A 19,813-nucleotide genomic window follows, 5' to 3' on the forward strand; every position below is an offset into this window, starting at 1 on the left:
GTGTGTGTGTGTGTGTGTGTGTGTTACAGATTTATGCCACGTGGGTAATAGTTCCTCTATGCAGGAATAACAGCTTACCTAACAAAAACTCCAGTGTCACAAAAGGGAAACCATCATGCTCTTGGTCAAGAGTTCTAGAGATCCTCCCAAAGTATGAGATATCCCAATGTCCTTAGTTGCAGTCCTACAATTTCCAAGTGAGATGCTATTGCATAACTTCTAATGTAGGACTGGAAGAACTGAACCAGTCCTGACATGGAGGCTTTTTCTCGGAACTAATGCCATTTCCCTAAATCAATATAGCTTCTAACTCTGTATTAAGTGCCTTATCTCCAAAGATAAATATAGTTCTCAGCTCTCATCAAAGAAACCTTGTTTGTAGTAGGCAGAGGCGTACTACGAAGATCCACAATCAGTAATACTGCAAAGAATGAGTGACTGTAGGGTCCACAGCCCCAGTTGATACATGTCCAACATACCCGTCCTCAGGAAATACCAGGACAAAAAATTGGAAAGACAGAGATGAATTCATGAGGAAAATACTTCAAAATATAGGCTTAACAGGAAATTTCTGAGTAGGGCTGCAATAGTTCAAGACCTAACTGGGAGAACTACAAAAGGAGTACACATAATTACAGAGCTTCTGCACTAAAAAACTGTACAGAAAAATTGGGATAATGAGAGAAAGCATTTGCAAGCAATTTATCTCAGGGGAATTAGTATCCTTAAAATATAAAGGCTAAGAAAAACCAACTTTGACATAATAACCTAATCAATGTACAAATGAACTGAATAGTACTCAAATAAATTGAGAGAAAATGATCAATATCCTCCTAACTCAACGGGATAATTAAAACCAAAGCGACAATTAAACTCCATCCCACAGTCAGAATGGCTCTATTTAAGAAAAGAAAAACGACACAAGTTGGTAAAGATGCAGTAAACCTTTACTTAGCATGTATATGCTGAGGATCAACTGGAGACAGGAGGTTACTGACAATAACAACAACAGCAACAACAACAACCATACAGGCCATAAGAAAAGAGGGCTATGGATTGGAGAGCATCATGGAAACTTAGTCAGAGGTAGTTGCGGAAAAGATGACCCTGTATAAACTTAAACTTATAAACTGTATAAAAAGAAACTTTTAAACATCACTCATAGGGGTGTAAAGCAGTGCATCTCCACTTCCCCCCAAAACTGCAAACAGAATAGATCATTCTAAAGCACTCTTAGGGTAAATACCCAAATGCATCAGTCAGTATAAAATAGGGACAGGTTCATATCCAGTAGTTACTATTCACAATAGACAGAAGAATCTGCCTGACTGCCTATCAGTGAATGAGTAGATTAAAAAAGTATGGTAAAGGTATACAATACAATAAAAGGAATAAAACAGGAGAGCAAACAATTAAGAGAAATAAGCTAAACTTTGGAAAAAAACTGCATGTTTTCTGTTATATGTGAAATCTAGATTTGAAAAATGTGTGCGGAGGAGAAAGAAGAGAAACATCAGAAAGCAGGAAAAATAGAATGAAGGTAGATATGATCAAAGTTCATTGTAGACTTGTATGAAAATGCCATGATAAAGACTTCTATACAAGTAATGTGCCAATAAAAAATGAAAACATACAATATGCTAATTTCACTAAACAGAAAGTATACCTATTTTAAAATATTTAATACATTTTAATAATCCAACTCACCTATTGAAAATTACTTACGGAACAAATATTATGCAACAGGTACTTCTGAACATGAACACGAAGACTAAACACACAAAAACTGTAAGACATAGGGAGTTCCCCTCTACATGTTCCCATCTGAGATAATGCCCTCAATCTGATCTACATATTCACTATGCTTCACCTCTGGGGAATGCTGCACATCATATAAAAAGTAAGTTTCTGACAGAAAAAAGACTAAATATCATCCCTCCTTTTACACTTTCCTTCTAAAATTATTGAAACAGTGAGCTGGGAGAGGTTAGTATATAGTCCCTACCTTTAGGTTAAAAATTAATTGGCTCATGGCATCTGCTGGAAAATATCAATTTTCTTTAGTGGTATGACAAAAGATATCTCAACTAACCCAAACACCTATATTAGAAAATCAATAAAATGATTCCTAGTGATATTCTTGTATACTCAAACATTGGTGCCTCTCCCAGTCATCATCCGAGAGGCTGATGGGAGAAGATGCCAAAACCCTCTATTGGGTCACACCCTTAGAGATCAGAGATCCCTATGGAAAATGGGGAAGAATTGTGGGTGAGGACACCAGGAGAATATGACTCCCAGAATCAATTATGCAGGGCTTATAGGGGCTCACAGAGACTGAAGTAGCAATCATGGAACATACATGGGTCTCTGCTAGGTCCTCTGCATACATGTTATGATTGTTGGCTTACAATTTTTTGGGAGGGGGTTGTCTCTGATGCTTTCATCTGCTCTTGAGATCCTTTTCCTCCTACTGGGTTTCCTCACCCACCCTTGATATGAAGTAGCGTTTGTTCCTACTCTTATTATATCTTGGTATACTGTTCAATGGCTATCCCTGAGAAGACTGCTATTTTCATAAGGGAGATGTGGGGAGGAAAGGATTTTGGGAAAGGGGATTGGGAAGACTGGAGGAAGGAAAAAACTGTGCTTAGGATGTAATAAAAGCATACACACATATCATTCATACATACATACATACATACATATATACATAAATGAATGCAAATACATCTTATTCCAAGAGTAGTTAGCCAACACAAAATGGAGTACATGGGTTGAAAATGAGAAGGAAAAAGAAAAATTACACTAAGTTGGATGGGTAAGGTGATTGACGTAGATTTGGCAAAAGTTGTAGGAAAGTCATGAATTGAACTGAAAAATATGGTGTAAAATTCTTAAAGAATTGATAAAAATATTACCTAAAACTAATAAATAAACAAACCTTAAAATTTTGGAAAAATTTGATTCCATGTTTCCTATTTGATGAATGAAATAAAGTTTAAAATCAACAGAAAATGAATCCCTAATAACTACAAACCCATAAGATTAAATAACTCATTACTGATTGACAAATGGGTAAAGATAAAATCAAGAAAGGAATTTAATTTTTTTCTGGAATTATAAGACAATGAAAATACAAAATAACAAAAGCTCTGGGATACACTGTAAACAAGCTTATGAGGGAAATGTGTAGTTTTAAGTGCCTACATTTAAAGTCAAAGAAAATAATGCAAGGATACAACAAAAGTATAAAACAAACCGGATTGGGGATTTGGCTCAGTGGTAGAGCGCTTGCCTAGCAAGCCCAAGGCCCTGGGTTCGGTCCCCAGCTCCAAAAAAAAAAAAAAAAAAAAAAAAAAAAAAAAAAAAAAAAAAAAAAAATTACAAAGAAAAAATACAAAAATACACACAATCTTGACTGGTTCTTTGAGAGAAACAAGATCAACAGACCCATGGCCCAAGTGACCAAACAAAGAAAGTGATGATGCAAATTAACAGAATCAGAAATGAACAAAGAAACATGACAATAGACACCAAAGATATTCAAAATACAAAGAAGGAATATTTTACAATCCTACACTGTATTAAATTAGAAAATCTAAAAAAAAAAAAAAAAACTGGACAAGTTTTAGATTCATCCAAACTATCAAAGTTCAACCACCAAGAGGTAAACACCTTAAACAAACCCAGAACAAATAAGGATATCAAAACATTTTGATAGTACCTTCTAAATAAAATAAGCCCAGGTCAAGAATTCAAAGATCTGTAACCAGTACCTCATAACTTATTCAAAAATAAGAAAGAGCACTTCGGAATTCCTTTATAAAGTCACTATTACACTAATACCAAACAAGAAAAAACATTATGAAAAAGAAAATCACATGTCAATGTCCTTGAAGACAATTCTTAGCACTGATCAACTGCTGCTAAGAGACACCATGAGCAAGTCAGTTACATACAGAAGGTATGTAACTAAAGGCTTGCTTACAATTTCAGAGGTTTAGTCCATTATCATCATGACGGGGAGCAAGGTGACACACATGACACTGGAGCTGGAACTGAGAACTACATTCTGATCCACGGGTCAAGAGAAAAGTGAAGGAGGTTGGAGAGAGACAAAGAAAGAGAGCCCGAGCCCATAGGCTTTAGTACCTTAAAACCCCCTCCCAGGGACACACTTCCTCCTAATCCTTCTAATCATTTCAAAGAGTTTCACTCTTTAGGGACTAAGCATTCAAATATAGGACTCTGTGGGGTCATTCTAACTCAAACCATCACAATTATAAATGTGAAATTCATCAATAAAATACTTGGAAGGCAAATATAGGAATTATGTCAATGAGATAATTTCAGAGGAGATTCGGCACTTAAGAAGCCAGAAGCACATCACAAGAACACAACACACAGTATCAACTAGGCAGGTTTCATCAAGGCTCACTGAGACCAAAGAGACAATCAGGAAGCCTATATAGTTCAGGCCTAAATCCTCTGCATATGTTTTTGGCTTTGTAGTTTGTTCTTATGGGACTTTTAATAGTGTGAATGTGGCCTGTTCCTTTACCATCACACACTACTGCCTGCTACTCTCTGGCCCCAGCAGTCTCGCTGCTTCTATGGCTAACCCTAGCAGCGACCTGGGCCACTCCAGCCACAAGTAATGACCACTCATCTCATGGTGACCTGTCACAATTCCCAGTAACACGGTAAAATCTAAATTCTTGAGGCTTGTAATTTAGAGATCAGTTTTCCATCAATAAATTCTCACCCCACAAAATGTCCACACAATAAACTCAGAGCCATTTGATATTGATATAAACTGCTCAGCTAGATAAGACAAATTGTCCTGTAATAATCGATCCTTATAAGATATTCATAGCTACCTGTGGCTACTTAAATCCACCCGAATGTGGGTAGTCCTTCTCTTTCTCCATCCTCCTTCCTCCCTCCTCCATACTCTCTTTTTCTCCTCCTTCCCTGCCCCCAACCTGGAACTCCCACCTACTACTCGCCCAGTGGCTGGTCCCCTAAAATCTTTATTCATTAGAGGAGGATCCTTGCTACATGTACCTGACACACTGACCTGCTCTTGGAACACTTTTGCTACTACTGGGTTGTCTCTTCTAGCCTTGATATGAAGATTTGTGCCTAGTCTTATTGTACCTTGGTATGTCCTGAGTAGTTGACATTCCTGGAAGGTTTACTCTTTTCTGAAGAAAAACCGGGGGGAATGGGTTTAAGGGAGAGGACAAGTGGATAAGAGAGACTAGGAAGATAGGAAGGAGGGGAAATTTGCAGTTGAGATGTAATATATAACAGAAAATTTAATTAATTAATTAATTTTTAAAAAGATAATTTCAATGCTGACAACATATGGGAAATGGAAAATACTCATTTAATTTGGTAGGAAAACAACCCAGTATACCATAATGGTGAATGGTCAAAAATATCTAAAAGTACGTTTACAAGAGAGTGAGAAGCAAGCATGATAGAAGAGAGTCAAATTCCCAGTTCAAAAGGCCAGAGAACATATTCACTAAAATCATAGAAGAAAGCTTCCCTAACCTAAAGAAAGACAGGGCCATAGATGTACAAGAAGACTACAGAACACTAAATAGGTTGGATCAGAAAAGAAATTCCTCCCATCGCATAATAATCAAAACACCAAATGGACAAAACATTGAAAAAATATTAAAACCAGCAATGAAAAAGGCCAAGCAGCATATAAAGGCAGACCTGTCAGAATTACACCAGACTTCTCAACAAAGACACTAAAAGCCAGAAGAGCCTGGACAGAGGTCATGCAAACTCTAAGGAAACACAGATGCCAATCCAGGCTACTATACCCTGCAAAACTCAATCATCATAGATGAAGAAACCATAATATTCCAGAACAAAACTACACTTAAATAATATGTATCTGACAATCCAGCCCTACAGAGGATTCTAGAGGAAAACTCTAACACAAAAAGGATATCTACACCAAAAAAAAAAAGTAAGAAATTAATCATCTCACAACAAAACCAAAAGGAGAAAATCATACACACATAATAACACCTACAACAACAAACAAAACAGGAACTAATAATTATCTGTCTTTAATATCTCTCAATGTCAATGGACTCAAGAAAAAGACATTGGCTAACAGACTGGATATGCAAAGAATCCGGCATTTTGCTGCATATAAGAAACACACCTCAATGGCAAAGACAAACACTACATCAAAATAAAAGGCTGGAAAAAAAAATCTTCCAAGCAAATAGTCCCAAGAAACAAGGGGGAACTGCTATTCCAATGTCCAATAAAACAGACTGTCAACCAAAAGTTATTGAGCGAGATGGGGAAGGACACTTCATATTCATCAAAGAAAAATCTCACCAAGAAGGTCAAAATTCTAAACATCTATGCCCCAAATGCAAGGACCCCCACATTCATAAAATAAACACTACTAAAGCTCAAAACATACATTGAACCCCACACAATAATAGCAGGAGACTTCAACACCCCACTCTTACCAATAGGCAAGCCACTGAAACAGAAACTAAACAGAGACACAGTGAAACTAATAGAGATTATGACTTAAATGGATTTAACAGATATATACAGAACATTCCGCCCAAAACAAAAGAATATACCTTCTTCTCAACACCTCATGGTAACATCTCCAAAACTGACCATATAAGTCACAAAACAAGCCTTAGCAGATATGAAAAGAGTGAAATAATCCCATGCATCCTATCAGATCACCACAGACTAGGGCTAGACTTCAAATAAACACACACACACACACACACACACACACACACACACACACACCCATAGGAACAGAACAACTAAACATGGAAACTCAATGATAACTTGGTCAGAGGAGAAGAAATAAAGAAAGAAATTAAAAATCTCCTACAAATCAACGAAGCATACCCAAATATATGGGACATGATAAAAGCAGGGCTAAGACAAAAATTCATAGCACTAAGTACCCTCATGAAGAAATTGGAAAGATTCTACAGCAGCAATTTAACAACACACCTGAAATCCCTAGGAAAAAAAAAAGAAGAAGCAAACACACCCAAGAGCACTAAATAGGAAAGGGTCAAATTCAGGGCCAAAATCAGCCAAATAGAAACCGATAAAAAGAATCAACAAAACCAAAAGCTGGATCTTTAAGAAAATCACCAAGCTAGATAAACCCTTATCCAAACTAACTAAAGGGCACAGAGGTAGTATCCAATTTAACAAAATCAGAAGTGAAAAGGAGAGACAAATCAACAGAAACTGAGGAAATTCAAATAATCACCAGATCCTACTATGAAAGCCTATATTCAACAAAACTGGAAAATCTGGATGAAATGGATGATTTCTAATACCATAAAACTTACCAAAGTTAAATCAAGATCAGGTATACTATCTAAACCCAAGGAAATAGAAGAAACCATTAAATACCACCACTACCCCCCAAAAAGAAAGCCCAGGGGCAGCACTTTAGCACAGAATCCTATCAGATCTTCAAAGAAGAGCTAATACCAATATTTCTCAAACTATTCCATAAAATAGAAACAGAAGGAAGACTACGTAACTCATTCTATGAAGCCTCAATTACTATTATACCTAAACCACACAAAGACCCAACAAAGAAAGAAAACTAGAGACCAATTTCCTGTATACATATCAATGTAAAAATACTCAGTAAAATTCTAGCAAACCAAATCCAAGAACACATCAAAATCCTCATTCACAATCATCAAGTAGGATGCAAGGTTAGTTCAATTAAAAAAAATCCTCCCCAACCCCGGATTTTTTCTTTGTAACTTTTAAAAAATGTTGTTTGTATTGCTGTGGTAAACAAACAAACATGAGCAAAAGCAGCTTGTAAAAAAAAAATAAAAAAAATAAAAAAAAATCCATTAATGTAATCCACTATATAAACAAACTCAAAAGAAAAAAAAATCACATGATCCTCTCATTAGATACTAAAAAAGCATTTGATAAAATACAACACCCACCCATGTAAAAGTATTGGAGAGATCAAGAATTCAGGATCCTAAACATAATAAAAGCAGTTTACAGCAAACTAACAGCCAATATCAAACTAAATGGAGAGATACTTAAAGCAATTCTACCAAAATCAGGGACAAGACAAGGATGCCCACCTCTATCTATTCAATATGGCACTCAAAGTCCTAGCTAGAACAATAAGAAGACAAAAGGAGATCAAGAGGATAGAGAGGAAACGGCATGGCATTGGTACAGAGACAGACAGGTCAATCAATGAAATAGAATTGAAGACTCAGAAATAAACTCACACACTTATTGACACTTGATCTTTGATAAAGAAGCCAAAAATATATGGTGGGAAAAAGGAAAGCATTTTGAATAAATGGTACTGGTCTAATTGGTAGTCTGTATGTAGAAAAATGAAAACTCATCCACATATTTTACCTGCACATAGCTCAAATCAAAGTGTATCAAAGACCATGACATAAAACCAGGAGGCAGAGGGGAGGAGAGAGTTGGGTGGGTGAGGGGATGAGGAGAGGAAAAGGGAACAGGATCAGATTTGGGGGTGGGGGATAAAAGCCCAGAGGGCCAGCACAATGAATAAAATATGCAGCCTCAGGACCATCTAGAAATTAACACAGACCTGGGAGGTGAGAGACTCTCAGGTGAAATGCCCTACAGTGGGGAGAGAGAACTCATAGAGAGTTCTCTAGTTGAAAGACAGGGCATCAAGTGGAGGGATGGGGTTGTCATCCCACAGTCAAAAACTCTGACCCAGAATTGTTCCTGTCTAAAAGATCTGCAGGATAAAAATGGCGAAGAGACTGAGGGAAAGGAGGTCCAGTGACCAGCCCAAACTGGGATCCTTCCAAGGGAAGACTCTGAGGTCTGACACTACTGCTCATGCTATGGTTTGCTTACAGACAGAAGCCTAGCATGGCTGTCCTCTGAGACCCAACAAGCAGCTGACTGAGACAGATGCAGATACTTACACCCAACCATTCAAAGTCAGGGAAGCCCTGTGGTTGAATTAGGGAAAGGCTGGAAGAAGCTGAGGAGCAGGGCAAACTCATAAGAAGGCCAGGAGTATCAACTAACCTGGACCCCTGAGATCTCTCAGACACTGAGCCACCAACCAGTAGCATACACCAGCTGGTCCAAGGTCCGCAACACACACACAGCAGAGGACTGCATGGTCTAGCCTCGGTGGGAGAAGAGGTGCCTAAGAGACTTGAGGCCCCAGCAAGTGGAGAGTTTTGTTTGGGGTTGGGGGGTGCAGAACATCCTCTTGGAGAGAGTGAAGAAGAAGAATGGGTTGAGGAACTGTGGGAGGGGGAACCAAGAAGGGGGCAATGGCTGGACTGCTAAAAAAAATAAAAGTAATTTTAATAAAAAAAAATCTACAATTGGTCAAAATACAATGAACAAGTGATTGTAGCATGCCTATCGCCAATGATATACTTACAACAATCCCTACAACTAAGGCTCTGGGAAAACCAAGGGAGAATGAATGGACAGATTTCAAAGAGCCAGAAAACCAGGATGTTTGCTGGGGCATAGTGTCTTCTTTATATCTCAGTGAAGTGACATCCATGAAATCTCAATATTACAGCTGCTTGAAGACAACCTACACAACAGCAATGCCAGGTGACATCCAACCTGGACGGAAAGAATCTCAGAAGTCCACACTCCTGGACGAAAAACTACAAGCAATTTATGGGTGCTGGGAAGGGAGAACCAGTCTTCTCCAGGGAGGAGCCCCTGATACGTTATGCTGCCAGAAGTGGTCAGCCCTAAATCCACATACATATGAATAACACACAAACTCAGCAGAATATATATATATGTATATAAATATATATACATAAATAAATACATGCATACAAAAAAGGACATGCATTTGAGATGGAGTGGGAAGGCACAGGAGAACAGTGAAATAGGACAGGGAGATGTATAAATGGAAATATAGGACTCATGTATAAAATTCTTAAAAATGTAAGTTAAAATTTATAAACTCAACATAACAAAAGAAAACATCTTGTGTGAAAGGGAATCTGTCTTCAAAGTATGACAAGTATTCCCTATTTAAAGCATGACGAGCATTCCCTATTTTTAAACAGAATATGAGATTTTCATTGTCCACTCCAAAACCATAATCTTGGAAAATTAACTTGTTTCCCAGCTTATGTTTATGCTAAGACCACATCTGTATGCATTCATTGTTCTAAACCACTTCATTACAAGATGAGAGGACAAATAAAAATGAGAAACTATTCTCAGACCAGCAGAGACTCCACAGACATCATTTTCAGATTGGTGAAGACACACTGAAACAATGTTCCTATGTGTAAGTAAGGACTACACAGATTCATCCTATGCTCTGTCAGAGAGCGGAAGACACCACCCTTACAGCATTAGAAATATGGGTGGCCTCACATAGGAGACCTACTTACACAAAGGCCTTTCTTACGGGTTTTAGATTATTTACATATAGTTAGCAAAAATCTTATGAGTTCTGTAGTATTAATTACATATAGTTAACAAAATACCTGTTTAAAAGATTGTTCAGAAATCTAAATATTTTATAGTAAAACATTAGTAAGGTTTTAATTAATCTTCAATATACATAAAGATATCCCGCAGCTAGGTGATATGTTTCTTGCTACCAGAAGCAAATATTTTACAAGGCACAGACATAGTGATCATCAATCATTAACCCACTTTGTGAAATGACCCTCTGACACAACACTGTAATACAGAAGTGACTGATGACAGGCCACATGATAATTAGGTCCCCAAACATTCATTAGATAAAGCATTGCTAATGGGGAAAAAAATCAGCAGGCTTAGTGTGGGGGAGATTAAAACAAACCTCACATCCTTTCCACTTAAATGAAAAGAGTAAAAATTACACATAATTGAAGGTTGCATCAATCAAAATTGAACAACAACTAAAACACAGGAAGAAGCATAGGAAGGAAATCTATTTTCATGTTTCATTTATTTAATTGTTTCAATATTCTTAATTGTGTAATGTCTGTAATGTACCATATAACATGTATGTAATAAGTCTTAAATAAAGACATGTTCTTATATGTGCTTATGCATTTGCCCTACTGGTTAAACAAGAAAATATAAATGGGTGCAAGGCATAAAATATATGTAAAATCTAAAATGCCATTGGATAATTTTGAAGATAAAATCATTACAGGGTATACTTTAAAATTCCATGCTTGAAATGTGGTCACTATAGGAAGCCACAATGTTCACACACCGCCGAAGAGTACAGCGAGAGACACAAGTCTGTCACACTAGATTACACTAGTTAGATGACAAACTCAAGACTGCACTGAATTCAGGAGAAGTATATAATGTGAGAAATAGGAGGCTGCACTTCTCATCTACACAGATGCTAGCTGTCAAATGATCAGTTTGTTTTCTTTCTTTCTGACTAGTTTTACATAGTTAAAACTCTCTTCTCTAATTATCATTGGTGTGTGTGTGTGTGTGTGTGTGTGTGTGTGTGTGCGTGTATGCGTGTGTGTGTGTGCGTGTGTGTGTGTGTGTCTGTATAAATACAGTCTGCTGAGTCCACTCAGTCAACCAAGGTCCACTCTGAGCCATTACCACGGTTTTAGGCATCACATTGTCTCTGCTTTCAAACATGACCTGTCATATGGGTATGCTCCCTCCATAGGGCAAATGTAGCAAATCTCACTTCACTGCTACCTGCCAGAAGCAGTCAGCAACTAGTATTATGTACAAAGAAAGGTACATCTCAAGTATTTAACATAAGGAGTACTGCACACATTGTACTTTAAATCCTTTGTTTTCCTATAATACAAATGTAAACATTCCTCATTTGCTGCCACAAAAGGCAGATGAAATAAACAAATTTTAAATTTTCATCTAATATGCCATCCACAACTCTAGAAGTAATTGTGTTATGTAACTACAAAGAAAGGGTTTTGTTTTAATCCTTAAAAACATTAAAATGTTGGTATTTGAAAACAGCATAATTCTACTTTTTTAACTTTATGCGTGCCACATAATGAGAGTGGCATGCTACCCCCTGCACTAATGAGGGGCCCCTGCCATATGTTCTACATGACTTGAAGCAATTCACAGCTTAAAAGATCAGTAAAAATTTTTGCAAAAGCAAGTCTCTATGATAAAACTGCACAATTTCCACATACTGGGGTGTGGGTCTGTTTTGTTTTCTAAAACACATTACAAAAGCATTCAAAAGAAACTCAAGCTAAACCACTAGATGAAGCCAAAGCATAGCAGGAGAACTCCACACCTACGATCCAACAGCATCTCTCTCTTGGCCCCACAATCTACCTACTCTCAGCCCCAGGCTTTGTCCAGGTCCCAAGAAGAGACAAATAGTTTAAAAGTGTTGTTTATGTTTCTGTAAAAAGGCCATTATAAAACTATGATTATGTTCAAACAATAAAGCTGACATAGCAGGCAGAATTAGCTACTGTACACAGTGACAATTCTGGAAAACAGCATCAACTATTACGGACCCATATGCAACATGGAAATGCAGATCATGGAACACTGAGTATTGATGTGACATGTTTCTATGAAGAAGCACGTTAACCTGAAGAGTACCAGAGGCCAGAAGAGCAGAACATTACTTAACTTTTACTTGAAACAGGATTGTTGTCCAGATTACCTTTTGCAGTCCAGGCTGAATGGCCATCCGTAAGTGTAATAACAAAACCAGATCCTATCGTCCCCTCCCAAGACACTTGTAGAAAGTAGGTTACATTGGGTTCAGAAGCCAGAGAGATTCTGCTGACTTTCCTTTCCATTTCTGATGACCTGTAATGAAACAGCAGAGTCAGTATATGAGAGGAGACTACAATAATCCAATGATGATACATTTTATCCTTGTCTTTCAGCTATACAGACTCCAAAGAAATAAAATTAAAATATTGTACAATAGAGCCAATCACTGAGGCTGGAGAAATGGCTCAGCAGTTAAGAGCATTGACTGTTCTTCCAGAAGTCCTGAGTTCAAATCCCAGCAACCACAAGGTGGCTCACAACCATCTGAAATGAGATCTGATGCCCTCTTCTGGTGTGTCTAAAGACAGCTATAGTGTACCTATATAGAAAATAAATAAATAAATATTTTTTAAAAAATTCACAGGATTGGGGATTTAGCTCAGTGGTAGAGCACTTGCCTAGCAAGCACGAGGCCCTGGGTTCGGTCCCCAGCTCCGAAAAGAAGAAAAAGGAAAAAAAAATTCACTGAACTCAGAAGTTTTAGTTTTGCTCGACAGTGACTCACAGATTTTACAGATGAGAAAAGCAGAAGCTCTTAAAGGGCAAATAATCAGCCAAACTGATGGGCTAAATAAAATTACTATAGCAACATGAGCAAATTTTATATTTCCCTGTCCTCAGGGGTTCATAGATCTTCTCCTCTCTCAAAGAAATGGTCTCTTTGAAAAGCATATTTGAGATCTTCATCCACACTATATTTATAGTTATACATTATTCATAACATTAATTAATCAAACTAATATAATTTATTATTGTTTTCTAATGACAGCTGTTTGGAACTTTACAGGTTTTGACTATTACAAACACGGCTGGACTGACACTCTACAAATGCCTTTGCATAGGGATGGGGGTCATTCCTTCAAATAGAACTGCTAGAACAGAAGATATCATGTATGCAGTTTGGGTATTATACAGCCAAGATCCTTTAAAATTGTACGAAATCATGACTGATGTATAAAGGTCCTAAACAACTATTTCCCTTTTGGTTCATTTTAGCCACGTGGATAGACAAATTCTAGCATCATATTGTGATTTTAATTCAAACCTCTGATAAGTACTGGGTGTGGGACTCTTTACATATACTTATAAAATATGGATATACTCCTGTATTCAACATTGACAATGTTTTCACTTAGTTTCTTTTTTCTTACTGGTGTTATTAATCTGTTTTCATATCTTCAGTTTGGTGTCTATAATAAATATATCTATGAAATATAATTCATCAACGTAATTCGTCAAAATGCACTTATTTTGGTCAGTAATATGAGTCTTGCATTACCAAATTTGTTTTCAGCTTAAAGTTCTCAACAAATTTTATTTTCTGAGTTACACCTTGCTATAGCCTATGCACATACAGTTTTTAATATTGATTTGTGGTGTTTTTATACGACTGAAATTTTATATTTCCGTTGCTGAAATTATGTATGTTGTTGAAATTGACTATGTAGTTTGTCCCCTTGGAGTAATACATTTGCAAACTCTATGTGATTCTGTCACTAAAAGTTTTTGAAAAGTTCCTATCTAATGGTTCCAATGATTTGTGCATCCAAAATTAAAAGAAAAATACCTAATTAAGTATGCAACTCCTCCACAATGATAAGATACTTAAGTAATTTCTACCTGTACTAGGAAAAATAACGTTCTTCCAAAGGATATCAATGGAAATAATAATTAAGCCCACTTCAAATATATAAAAAAAACACTTAAGTGAACCCTTGATATTATGACCACTAAATATAACAGATACTTCATTTGTTCAAATTATTTCCTATACTGTGGGTTTTTTTTGCATAGATGCAATTAATTCCAAAATACATCAGAAATTTGTGAATATTTACGTTTATATCAACTAGTCAGACACTTGATAGTAAGAGTTGAATTTGAAAATTGTTAGATAAATATGATTACTAGTATTTGAAATGAATCACAAAAAACATGTATCGTTAGCGATTCACAGAATTTGTTTTTGTTTTCTTTTTGAACACATGAGATTAATCTGTTAAATTGTTAGCAGAATATGCATACATAAATGACAGTTTCTGCATGCATTTTAATGTAGTCAAATTTAATGAAGTCTCTTATTTGTCTGTTTGGTTTTCAGACCTGAAACTTACAATTTTGAATGCATATTTTTGCTAGAATGCTCAAGTACAGAATCCTACCTTCTTTTTCAGTTTGTAAAACCTATGAAGATTGCTACAGACCAATTCAACCTGTAAAGGTTATATGTAACCAAAGGGAAACCACATTTTATCTTAAGCTGGGTTAGTGCTACTTTTGGTTGCTATATTTTATATTGCTGTATATTGAAGGCACATAGCAGTGGCTTTCATAGGTGTTTTCATACATGTGTCTCTTGTACTTTGACCATATCCATTTTCATCTCTAGATTTCTCTCCCCTTTCCCACTTCCAGTTCCAGTCCTTTCCCCAGGAGTCCTGAATCTGCTTCATGTCCTCCTGCCCTTTCACTTTCCCCCACCCCTGTGTGTGTACACATGCATGCGTGTGTACACATGGTGTCTGTGCACATGCATGCGTGCATACATGTGTGCATGTGTTTGTGTGAGTGTGTGTGTGTGTGTGTGTGTGTGTGTGTGTGTGTATCTATATAAAAATCTTGGGTTCCCAAATGAATGAAAATAAGATATTTGTTGAGTCTGGCTTATTTCAGTGAATATGATGATCCCCAATGATTCATTTTATTGGAAATGACATAATTTTCTTCTTTATGGCTGATTGTCACATATTATATATTCATCTGTTGAGAGATTCCTTAGGCTATATAACATGACCACTGTGAACATCACTGAAAAAAGCATAGATGCTCATAACTTCTGTTACTTTCTCTTTGACTCTGTTTAGTTAATCCAAGAACACATCAAAAGGATCATCCATCAGGAACAAGTAGGCTTCATCCCAGGGATGCAGGAATAGTTCAATATACGGAAATCCATCAACATAATCTACTATATAAACAAATTCAAAGATAAAAACCATATAATCATCTCATTAGATGCTGAGGAAGCATTTAACAAAATTCCACACCCCTGCATGATAAAAGTCCTGGAAAGATCAGGAATTCAAGACACATATCCAAACATAGTCAAAGCAATATACAGCAAACCAGTTGCTAACATTAAACTAAATGGAGAAAACTGAAGCAATCCTACTAAAATCAGGGACTACACAAGGCTGCCCACTTTCTCCCTACTTATTCAATATAGAACTCGATGTCCTAACCAGAGCAATCAGACAATGAAAGGAGGTCAAAGGGATTCAAATTGGAAAGGAAGAAATCAAAATATCAATATTTGCAGATGATATGATAGTATACTTAAGTGACCCTAAAAGTTCCACCAGAGAACTACTAAAACTGATAAACACCTTCAGCAAGTTAGCTGGGTATAAAAATAATTCACACAAATAAGCAGCCTTCCTCTACTCAAAGGAGAAACAGGCTGAGAAAGAAATTAGGGAAATGACACCCTTCATAGTAGTCCCAAATAATATAAAATACCTGGGTGTGACTTTATGAAAGCAAGTGAAAGATCTGTAAGACAAGAACTTCAAGTCTCTGAAGAAAGAAAGTGAAGATCTCAGAATATGGAAAGATCTTCATGCTCATGGATTGGCAGGATTAATATTGTAAAAATAGCCATTTTGCCAAAAGCAATCTACAGAATTGATGCAATCCACATCAAAACTCCTACTCAATTCTTCATAGAGTTAGAAAGGGCAAATTCATTTGGAATAACAAAAAAAATGATAGCAAAACTATCCTGAACAATAAAAGAATTTTTACGGGAATCATCATCCCTGACCTCAAGCTGTATTACAGAGCAATAGTGATTAAAAACTGCATGGTATTGCTACAGAGATGGTAGATCAATGGAATAGAAATGAAGACCCAGAAATGAACCCATATACCTATAGTCACTTGATCCTGAACAGAACACTAATGGCTTATGGTCTAAGATCAAGAATGGACAAATGGGACCTCATAAAATTGCAAAGCTTCAGTAAGGAAAAGGACACTGTCATTAGGACAGAACAGCAACCAACAGATTAGGAAAAGATCTTTACCAATCCTTCATCCAATAGAGGGTTAATATCCAATATATACAAAGAACTCAAGAAGTTAGACCCCAGAGAGCCAAATAACCCTATTAAAAATGGGGTACAGAACTAAAAAAAGAATTCTCATCTGAGGAAGAGTGAATGGCTGGGAAGTTCCTAAAGAAATGCTCAACATTTTTAGTCATCAGGGAAATGCAAATCAAAACAACCCTGAGATTCTCACACCAGTCAGAATGGCTAAGATTAAAAAACTCAGGTGACAGCAGATGCTGGCGAGGATGTGGAGAAAGAGGAACACTCCTCCATTGTTGGTGGGATTGCAAAATGGTACAACCACTCTGGAGATCAGTCTGGAGGTTCCTCAGAAAATTGGACATTCCACTACCTGAGGACCCTGCTATACCTCTCCTGGGTCTCCAAATGATGCTCCAACATACAACAAAGACACATTTTACACCATGTTCATAGCAGCCTTATTTATAATAGCCAGAAGCTGGAAAGAACCCAGATGCCCTACAACAGAAGAAAGGAAACAGAAAATGTGGTACATCTACACAGTGGAATATAACTCAGCTATCAAAAACAATGACTTCATGAAATTCATAGGTAAATTGATGGAACTAGAAAATGTCATCCTGAGTGAGGTAACCCAATCACAAAAAAAAAAAAAAATACTGGCATTCACTCACTGATAACTGGATATTAGTCCAAAACCTTGGATTACCCAAGATACAACCCACAGACCACATGAAGCTCAAGAAGAAAGATGACCAAAGTGCAAATGCTTCAGTCCTTCTTAGAAAGGGGAACAAAAATATTCATAGGAGAAAATACAGGGACAAAGAGTGGAGCAGAGAGTGAAGGAAAGGCCATCCAGAGGCTGCCCCACCTGGGGATCCAGCCCATATACAGACAGCCACCAAACCCAGACAATATTGCTGATTCCAAGAAGTGCATGTTGACTGGAGCCTGATATAGCTGTCTCCTGAGAGGCTCTAGCAGAGCATGACAAATACAGAGACAAATGCTCTCATCCAACCATTGAACTGAGAATGGGGTCCCCATTAGAGGAGTTATAGAAAGTATTGAAGGAGCTGATGGGGTTTGCAGCCCCATAAGAACAACAATACCAACCAACCAGAGCTTCCAGGGACTAAACTACCATCCAAAGATTACACATGGACTGGCCCATGGCTTCAGCTGCATATGTAACAGAGGATGGCCTTGTTGGGCACCAATGGGAGGAGGAGTGCTTGGTCCTGCCAAGGCTGGAGCCCCCAGTGTAGGGTAATGTCAGTAACATTTGAAATGTAAATAAAAAATATCCAATAAGAAAAAAGCACAGATGTTCAAGAATCTCTGTGGAATAGTGATTTATCCTCCTTGCTGTATGTAACAGGGTGGATACACCTGACTTATATGGCAATTGTTTTTAGGTTTTTGAAGAAAGCAAGAAATTATTTCCATAATGCCTCCACTAATTTACAATCCCATCAGTAGTTTTACAAGGGTTTACTATTCTGGTACTCCCATAACCATTTATTTTTTCTTTGTGATAACGTAGAATAAGTGAAGAGAAAGAAAAGGAAAGGCTCTTCCCTGGTGGCTAAAGGTGTGGAACCTTCCCCATATGTTACCGCTCATTTGTTCCTCACCGTTTGAGATCTCTTCATCTCATTCTCTATTTGGAAAATGGGTTGTCTTGCTTCTTAGCATTTATTGGTTTCTTTTACACTCTATATAATAATCCTATATCAAATGTATAGCTCTCAGAAGTCTCCCCTCACCTGGGGCTGTATCTTCATTCTCTAGTCTCTTCTCTCTGCAGAAGCATTTGAATTTACTGCAACCTCAGCTCTTGGGATTACTTCCTGAGATGGAGTCATTTTCAGAAAGCTTTGCCTATAGGTACATCTTGAAAGATTTTCACTCTTTCCCCCTAAGACTTCAGAGTTTCAGTTCTTACATTAAAATCTTTCCCCCATTTTGAATCCAGTGTGGGACAGGGTGGCAGATTCATTCTTCTACATTTACAAATCCAGTTTTACATTATGATTTGTTAAAGATCCTATCTTTCCTCCAGTGTATGTTTCTTGCTCTGTGTGAATAAATTGCTGAATCCTTTATTATATTCAATTAAGCTTCCAAACGGACTTATTTTTTCTGTTTCTAAAACCATACTATTGTAATTTTTCTGGGGACTGAATGGAATCTGTTGGCTACTTTCCTGTCTTTTTGTAAATAAGGAAGTTTTTCTATATTCTAGTGTCTCCTCCAATTTTATTATTCAGTGTTTATAGTTAAGAACATATTTTTTTTGAGACCAGATGCCATGGAGTTCTCTGTGTCTTCAAAGTTGAGTTTGCTATGAACCTGCGAATGACTTTGAACTGATCTGAATTCCTTGCCTCCACCTCTCAAGTTTTTATGATCATAAGCATACAACACCACACCCAGTATTCTGTAGTGCTAGGGAAAGAACCCGATGACACTTGAGTACTAGACTACCACTCAATGGGATGAGCTACCTCTCTAACTCAGGGGCACATAATTCATGTGGATTCAAACCCCAACTTGGAGAATGTGGAGAGAATTAGTTGATAAAGTGCTTCTAACAGAAGCATGTCAGAAACCATCGGATTTCTGGGGCTCAGTGGCCAGCCAGACTTATCTAGTGAAAGATCTTACCTCAGAAATGCAGACAGAGGAATAACAAATAACATCCAAGGTTGTTAATCTCAAGCCTTCAGGTGCATGCCCACACACATGCACATGCATACACACCAACACACTGATGAACAAAAGGAAGCAAACAAAAAGAAAAACATTCTATTTTGTATTTGGGGGTGAGGTTATTAAAAGTACTTTTGGAATGCCATATTTTGTTTCTATAGACTTTTACCAAAACATTTACACAGCAGGACACATAGAGATAT

General features: G+C 37.1%; 1 protein-coding gene across 12 annotated transcripts in view; it reads right to left on the reverse strand.

Moving 5' to 3' along the window:
* The window catches only part of Xrcc4 (X-ray repair cross complementing 4), a 246,424-nt gene that overhangs the window by 220,813 nt on the left and 5,798 nt on the right, over positions 1–19,813 (reverse strand). For 7 of the 12 annotated variants that reach the window (NM_001006999.1, XM_006231751.4, XM_063281711.1 and 4 more), the window contains exon 2: positions 12,683–12,831. In NM_001006999.1, coding sequence (NP_001007000.1) covers positions 12,683–12,821 — 139 coding nt within the window. In that variant the 5' untranslated portion in view covers positions 12,822–12,831. Of the gene's footprint in view, positions 1–12,649; positions 12,832–19,813 lie in introns of all 12 variants that reach the window. The other 5 variants (XM_008760636.3, XM_008760637.4, XM_039102166.2 and 2 more) reach the window with 1 other exon arrangement.

This window comes from Rattus norvegicus, chromosome 2 (assembly GCF_036323735.1).
Source record: "Rattus norvegicus strain BN/NHsdMcwi chromosome 2, GRCr8, whole genome shotgun sequence".
Classification (NCBI taxonomy): domain Eukaryota; kingdom Metazoa; phylum Chordata; class Mammalia; order Rodentia; family Muridae; genus Rattus; species Rattus norvegicus.